Source organism: Saccoglossus kowalevskii, chromosome 17 (assembly GCF_978046115.1).
Source record: "Saccoglossus kowalevskii chromosome 17, keSacKowa6.1, whole genome shotgun sequence".
Classification (NCBI taxonomy): Eukaryota; Metazoa; Hemichordata; class Enteropneusta; family Harrimaniidae; genus Saccoglossus; species Saccoglossus kowalevskii.
In genome coordinates, this window is record NC_140657.1 from 21,445,141 (window position 1) to 21,454,324 (window position 9,184).

At 34.8% G+C, this 9,184-nt stretch overlaps 1 protein-coding gene across 1 annotated transcript; it reads right to left on the bottom strand.

Moving 5' to 3' along the window:
- Positions 1–494: 494 nt before the first annotated feature.
- LOC102807747 (plancitoxin-1-like) lies at positions 495–9,061 on the bottom strand. The gene is made up of 7 exons (XM_085492121.1): positions 8,881–9,061; positions 7,257–7,440; positions 5,238–5,310; positions 4,681–4,842; positions 3,450–3,647; positions 1,244–1,315; positions 495–598 (listed from the first exon to the last, which is right to left on the bottom strand). Exons 1-7 carry the CDS (start codon positions 9,000–9,002, stop codon positions 594–596), a joined length of 816 nt encoding a protein of 271 aa, XP_085348247.1. The 5' UTR covers positions 9,003–9,061; the 3' UTR covers positions 495–593.
- Positions 9,062–9,184: the final 123 nt, after the last annotated feature.

The window sequence follows — 9,184 nt, forward strand, 5'->3', positions numbered from 1 at the left end:
AGAGGTCCATCTAAGGTGACTAACATAAAGCCATTGGGCTTGTAGTTTCCGAGAAGTTGGAAATGTAATTTATGACGGACAGGTGATAACAGATAATAATATGCGATCGGACATTTTTAATCAAATTACGAAATAAGATGCATCAGTAACCCATCAGCAGTGATGTCAATATCAATTTTTCGGGAATTTTTTTTTTCTTTGGTCAAAGAAGAATGAAAGAAAACACAAAAATGCATGCTCTATTTTGTCCCAGAGTCAACTTTGAACAATATTGTCCCATCTATTTTAGAGAATAATATCGGATGCACATATGCATGGACAGAACCCAAAGTACATGTCCACAATTTGGGGATTAACATTGCTAAGATTTCGCTGTACTTCAGTACATTTATCTTTATCTTCTAAATCTTGATTAAAGGATATTTGTCAGTTGGAGAAGTGATTCTATTACAACTACAAACTAGGTTGAAAACGGAAGTAATTCCTTATGTTACTTCTTCTTGCACTTTTCCACACCTGCAACAAGGTTTCTGAAAGATTTCCACACCGATGATAAATTGAAGCATATAAATCCACCCCCACGCTCCACTTGACTATCCTGTAAGAATGAACAAAAACTCACCATAAGACATGAATATTTGACATGACTGTATTTGAATAAATCAAACTTATTAAGTTTTGAAGAATCAAAATTTAGAGGACAAGACTTTGATTTTATCAACACAACAAATCTAGTACCAGTTTTGACAAATTTGGTAAAACTTGAAGCGAGAGAGTCGTCACCTGCGCATGCCTTAGATGGCCATAGCGTGTCATTGTTTACAAACAAGCGTCTACCCATGAGCCTTTGCATTTTTAGCGTGTGTGGTTATCATCGCTTGGGACTCAATTCCCATGTGTGCACAGGTGACACCCCTCCTGCTTTAACTAAAATATTTTTTTCTTCCAAAGTTTTGTACAAAAATTGTTTTCAGAAACGAGTTGGAGATTTTTGTCCTATGATTCGACCAATGAGCATAAAACTGATAATATAAAGTCATGTAACAGAAAATGCATGTATTTGTATTAGATATATTGAAATAGGAACCAAACTGTCGGTTAATTCCCCCAATGCATGTCCATTCTTTAGTCGTAGTAACTCCCCACTTGGAATGATCTTTTGTTGAAGTAAACGCTACATCAGGCATAGAAATGTTACGAATATTCTCTACATCAAGTTTTCCACAAAAAGATGGTGTTTTACCACGTCCATTTTGCCATGTCTCACTGTACATGTTATCCCCATAGTATGGAGCTAACCAGGCTGAAAATATATCTGAGGAGAAAATAAATTGATTTATTTTGATTAGATATTTTCATTGCTGTGATAAAAATGAGATCCCATACGTCACCTGACATTATAGGTTAGCAGCTCATGTCACTTATTGTGTACAATTTCTCTTTACTTGCCGAAAATTCACTACAAAAAGTCATCCTTCAAAGGACGGTAGTCATCGTGCCACGCATGTGCGAGATATGCGCTGGTCTCATATAAACAAAGATGGCGACTTTGACTGTTGCGCAGATCAACGAGTACAAACTGGTATCGAAGGAATTACTGGTAATGAGTGCAAGTCGCGCCCAGGTCAAACCTCATATTTGTGATTTCCATTAGAATAGCACATTGAACTATGGGAAAATCAAAGTTTATCAATACAAATGTCACACATGCGCATCGCAACGACCATCGTCCTTTAAGTTTATTTGAGCTTATCTATGTACCTTGTAATAACATTGTCTCAGCTACAATGAAAGTCTGCATTATTACAATACCAATTTTTGAAAATACATGTACAAGATAATACGAGATAAACACTTACAATGTAACTGAAATCATCCCATCACTACGATAATACTTCGAAATATGCACAAATGCAGATCAAGAATTGTATCAACCAACACGTTGCAGCGATCGATGAGATTCCTACTGCCTGAATGCATACTTTGTAGACATAACAGCCATAAACTAAAAACGTTTGACATTAAGCGTATGATTGCAGTGACATTACGATTCCACTGAAAATGCTTGGACCACAACACATTTCCAGCAACGACCGATCACATCACATCTATAGCCAAAAATACACTGTGTTAGTGATGATCTATGGTATTAAATACAAAACTGGGACTGTACATTGTCAATGTTTGTCAACGTAAATTGTTCTAAAAATACAGTAAGTGCATTAAAAGCTTGAATTTGACAGACTCCTCCATATCATAATATACCATTGCCCATATTTGGACATTGCATTATGTCATTTCTTTTCATTATCAGAGGAATATTATGCATTTCATTGGCCCTGAATCAGCAAAACATGTTGAGATGTTTGAGTACAAAAAAGCACATCAAGTTTAATACAAACAAGCTCACACGAAAAATTTCACATGCACCACGTGTAAGACATTGAATATTTGATAATAAATGAATCAGCATAAAGTACTGCGCATGATCCAGGCCAGACACTATCTCGCATATAATTGACACTTCATCTGATATGCACTGATCAAGGGTTGTTCATTATTGTTATATTAAAGTGAAGATAAAAGTTAGTATGGCAGAAAAACTGCATATGTTGACACTGAGGGCGCTATTCCAAATTATGACACGCACACACTTCACTTCTCTTTTATGTTGAAAATAAGTTGGTCACCTACATTGCGCCATATTTTGAAGTAGCGTCTTCAGGGTTCAACATTGAGCACAGTACATTCAACACTTGGAGTGCCAGACATTATTCCATCCAGAATTTAGTGCAAATAATTTCATATTTTGTAGAATTTTCACTAAATTTCATCATCATTTTGGACTATACAGACAGTTCCACACATTGCATTTAGTTTTTGATCAAAAAATTTGTTGATTATGTGACGAAAAGCAGACAAAACAATTCTGTAAATGGTGCCAAAAGTTGACAATGGTGCTCACAGAGGGAAACCTGTGACTAATAGAAATCACATTTCCTTTGGCCTTACAAGTCAACATTTTAGGTATGTTCTTATGTTTAACAAAAATCTTTAAGATCTCAAGAACTATATCATTATCTCCACTGTACTGTTTTCGAATTTATGCATACTCGCTATACAAAACAATTTTCGCCAACGAATGTGTTTTCGCCTGATATGACCTGCAACATTGTCCTCACATCTGATAGGTTAAGTCTGTTTAAGCAATCAGAATGCAGTGTTGTGCCGACGCAATTCACCAGGAATTCCTGAAGGCATTCTCATAACGTAATGCGGAAGTGGATTAATGATGTCGAAGCACGTAAAATTTATCAAGCATGGACGCTAAGGCAGACAAGTACAGTAGATACATGCCCAGTTTTGAGAATTCAGTGGAAAATGTGTTGAACAAAATGCCAAAGATGACGTAATCAGATGCAAAATAATGTTACTAATATCTCACATACCTTTTCCATATTGACTACTTTTAGCAAAACAATGAAACTTCTGACCACCTTGTGAAATTAGCTCAGTGGATCGGTTCCAGGGAGGGTCAGAGTTATGCTTTCCTTTGGCTACCTGTACAAGATCTGGAATGTTTGCAGCAAATAATTTGGGAATGTTGTAGTCAAACACTGATGGCCAGTAATATAACAGTTGTCTAGCTGAGCAAATAAAAGAACATTAAAAGTAATTAATATAGACACACTGTACCAATGCTATTAGTGCTTTACTGCACCATGAGTTGTTACATTACATTACATTACATTACACTATGATAAATGTTGATACAATACATTACATTACACTATGATACATTACACTATGCTTCACTTAGATACACTACAATACATTACACTATGATTCACTTAGATACAATACATTACATTAAACTATGATACATTACACTAGGATTCACTTAGTTACACTACAATACATTACATTACATTATGATACATTACACTATGATTCACTTAGTTACACTACAATACATTACATTACATTATGATACATTACACTATGATTCACTTAGATACACAACAATACATTACATTACACTATGATACATTACACTATAATTCACTTAGATACAATACATTACATTAAACTATGATACATTACACTATGATTCACTTAGATACAATACATTACATTACACTACAATACATTACTCTATGATTCACTTTGATACAATACATTACACTATGATTCACTTAGTTACACTACAATACATTACATTAAACTATGATACATTACACTATGATTCACTTAGATACACTACAATACATTACATTACACTACGATACATTACATTATGATTCACATAGATATACTACAATACATTACTCGATGGTTCAGTTTGATAAACTACAATATATTACTTTATGATTCAATTTGATATACTACACTACACTACACACAATTCTTCACAACACTGTGCTATGCTCTGCTGTGTTACACTATGCCATTGCTTCACTACACTACATTAGAATACACAGTGCTTCAATAATTTGTATCATTATTCACTACAATGCTTCTAACCAAGACTTGATGCACTGCACTACACTACACTACACTACACTACACTACACTACACTACACTACACTACACTACACTACACTACACTACACTACACTACACTACACTACACTACACGGAATGTATCATCATAAAACAGAATGAATATTAATTCTCACCAATGTAGTTGAACTGATCATATGCAAATGTCATGCACAAAAAAGTCTGTCCATAAGCATGTGCATTTTCTGGCCAGCTGTATGATTCGTTGGAAAAATTTGGGAACACTGGGGTACTGTGCACCAACCAAAAACCACTTTCATCATCAAGACAAAGATCACCTTAAAAAAATATACAGGAATCAGAAGAGCTGATATCTATTTCAAATTAAGGCCAAAAATTATAAATAAAAATTAATTAATTAAAAATAAATATTCACTAAAAAAATAGAGAACAAATCTGTCAGAGGTCCACCAAATGTATCAAAGTATGTAATTGGGTTAATGATTTTGAAAAAGAATTTGAAAAAAAAATATTTTTGTTTTCACCAAAAATAATTAAGTAACATTTGCCACAAAATAAACAAATCCGATAGAGGTCCAACCACGTACATATCACATCAATCGATTTGGTGGTTTTCACAGAGAAGTTAACAGATATCTATTTAAGGTAGATGTACATGGCAGATATAATAATAATGTTATAATCAAAACAATACAACATTATGCCACCTCACCTTTAGTATGACCTCTGTTAGTTGATGTCTTCCCATTCGGCCATTCGTCATTGTACATAACATATGCAGTATGCTATTAAAAAATCAAAGGACAAAACTCACTAAATATTCACTCTCATTACAACTTATCAACTAAATGTACATGGTGAATGTATAGAAAGCATCTCATCTCATGTATACCAAAAATAGCACTGAATTTAACGCATTGTCAGAGTGGACAATATATTCTGTCATTGGCTGCCCACCCTACACCACTATTGAACCTGCTAGAACAATATGAGGAGAATGCGCAATGAATCGACGTGCACTGTTTTGGATCAAACACAAACTAATAATGGTCTTGCAGAAAATTGTATATCATAACTGTAATAATCTCATTTACACTTCGAATTTGGCACAATTTAGTTAAATTCTGGTGTTTGTGGATGTTAGGTTATTGCTTCTACAGATATGTATTTTATACGGTGTCCACCAAATTTTACTGCTACTAACAGTGGCGGTGTTTGAGTGTTCAGCCGATGACAGAAATTAAATATGGCCCACTATGGACACCATATTGGATCAAGGGCTATACAAATATCAAAGTTTTGATCAACCTTTTAAGAACAAAGTCAACTTTAGTCATATTTTGCAACGTAAACATGAAAGATTTGTTCCACACTTTTCAAAAATTTTGATCCCTAGCTTGGTGATTGTCGATGTGCCACCTATGGTGGTGGTGGCCATGCCAGGCAGGGTTCTGGTCTTGCCACACATGCACCAGTTTTGTGTTGATAAACACATCAATATTGCCACAACCCACTGCACTCTATTGACAATTCAATATGGCAGCAAGTGCTCATGGCAATAGTAACACACACATTGTAATTGTAATTCAACTTTATAAACCATTGTATCATCTCTACAGTGAAGGGCATAAGACTGTGGTCATTATAAACTTATAAATGTTAGAATTCAAATTGACCAATCCACAAACTGTATTGTGACATCATCATTAGTTCTGATTAATATTGAAGAGATAGTTCAATATTATCCAATTAGCAAGTGCCTCATTTTGAATGTGTGTGTGGTTGCAGTTACTATGTCATGTAAAGGTGTGCACGTGTAATATGCGCATAGACAATTTTCAGCTCTTGAACCAATCACTATAACTTAAATATTTGAGTTTTAATGAAAGCTGATGATAAACTCTTACAATTTTTACATATGTTTCCACAGCCACAGCTTCGTGTCATTCAGTGTATTTTGTAAGTCTAACACAAGACTGATATTGATTGAAATTTGAGACAATTTCACTGCGGGTTATACTCAATTTGTTGTCATTCATTGGTTATGGCCTGGAAACTGACAGTTGTACCGGGGAACTATTGTATTTTTACCTTAAAAAAATGTCCTAGACATGCAGGCTTTTTTGGCAGAAAGGTGGAAACAAGAAACAGAGACTGAATTTTTTTTTTCTCGCCTTACAGTCGGAAACCGAAAAAATCACCCCAAAATACATGGCAAAACTGGCATGTATACACAATATGTTTTTATGTAAGAATACCTGTACAACATGAAATATTGTTATTTTTCAGAATAACTCAAACATAACTCTCAATTTATGGGTATATTTGGCTGCTATATCTCCCCTCTTTACTGGTTTTGTAATTTTCAAGATCCTTTCAAATTTTGAAACCTGTAGAGAGGGGAGATAGAAAGGCCAGATATAACCCCCCCCCCCCATACTCATGTCATGTGTTCGGGGCGGGGCGGTGTTCAAAGTGTTTTTTTTTTAGCAACAGAAATTCAATATGAAATGTCCCACCATCACCCATAAATCAATCATGATGTTATCATTTTCTGAAAAAATTACAGTTGAGTCCAAAAATTTATATAAGACATGAGTTGATTTGTTGAAAGAACCTGCTGATTGCAACAACCAAGCTGAGTTTTGATTGGTTAGACTGTTAGGTGTTTGGGTTGTGCAGCCAATCAGGCACAGTCCTTTGAGTTGACTCAAAAAATGCAAATACTCACAGATGATCTATGATTATCATATATTTGTTGTAATGTTAGCGCTATAGCATGATTGTTTTTCCTCAGTGAGACGTCCGACAGTTGCCACGTCTGTGAATTAACATCCATGTAATAATGAGCCACGCCTTCCTGTATAAGCGGGTTTACACTAGACGAGATTTCAGGTACCTTATAAACGATAAACCTATTCAATAAAGAAAAGTCTTTAGACAGTTACGTACACATGCATGTGACAATGCACACCAAAGGTGAAAGAATATTTTAAATAAACTAATTATAGCTGAAAATCCAACAAATTTAAAATTGATCGATTATTAAGTATCAGGAAATGTATAGTGTATGGCTATAATCATGAGGCCACATAAACTAACAAATTTGTTTGTGTTCTGTATACGCGTCAGTTTTTGTAAAAATGGATGAAAAAACAGCCCAAAAAAAAAAAAAAAAAAAAAAACCAGACCAGAGACAAATCTTGTTTTTTTTAAAAATAAATATTGTGAACAATAGAATAGGTAGGTATTGATAATATTCTAATATATTTTTTATTTTAATTATTGTTGTCCACAAGATGGTGCTAGGTTTCATTTTGTACAGGAAGTGTTCATAATATAGGGCATGCACAAAACAGGAAGTGAGCGCTGTAGCCATACAGAGATATTGGTATGCGAAATCATGACAAGGGCGGGCTACTGGACTCACACTTGTTGGCCTTACAATTCATCTAAATATCAGTGTCTGTGTCATTCTTCAACTTGCAAAGGGAAATTTGCGAAAATAACTTTTTATTTAACTTTATTTAAACTCGTACTGTAAACAGCTTTAATTTTATGAGAAACATTAAATTTCAGTGAAAATCAGGAAATTATCAGCTGTGAAAATTTATTTTGAGGTCCTACGCCACTGATCTCTCAGTGACTTTCAAGTTTGTCAGCCCCCCTCCAACAAGCTACATATGGATATAAAAAATATTTCATTACTGACAAATCCTACATCTGTCACACTCATCCTAGCTATTAACATAAATCTATCCTGGGTTCCCTGTGTGCCTGTTTGAATTTAAGTGAAAAGTATATACATTTACAGGTATTTGTAAATATTTTATAGATTGATGGAATATTTTATTTGTTAACTAATTACAAATAAATGCATCAAGGCCATGTGATATCTCAAATACACAATCTAATATACACGTAAATAATTTGGCTACAAGTACCCTACATAAACTTAACTTTGCTGGTGAATAATTCAGAAGATTCGTTTAAAAAAAATTGCATGGAAAGAATGCAGGGAAAGAATGGTGGCATATTCAACAACAATTTTAATGAGCAGAAAAAAAAACATGAAAAAATTGTACCCGGTACTGGTCACACTTTACCAGCCCCCAGCCCCCCCCCCCCCCATTTCAAACTGTTAACCCTTTTACATGTACCTGAGAATACCCAAATCTTGATATTTATATACCAATCAATTCTACGTTATGTAGCTAATTATTAAATTAATATGCGTGTCAATTTCATTGGTTGATTTGTTGTTTACAGGTATGTTGATTGCCACTTCATGCAAAATCAGAAAACAGAAACCAAATAATTCATTAAGTAATAAAAACCGGGAAGTAAAATATTACCAGTCAACAGGATTGCCGTTTTCGTCTCTGCATGTGACTTTGGCGTTGATGTGAATACCAAGGCAACATATACACGCCACAGAAAAAATCCAAGTTGTCGGTGATGTCGAAGAAGTGTACATATCGCCTATATTGACCGCACTGTACTCCAGACGCGATAACTGCCGAAGTTCCTTGAGTCGCTTCAAGAATGGACATCCAAATGAAAAGCGCCATCTAGCGACGTGCTATAAAATCTGCAAAAACGCGGGTGAAGCGGGCGTCGTGTCTCATATTCGGTTTTCTGGTGTAAAACCCAGCCTTT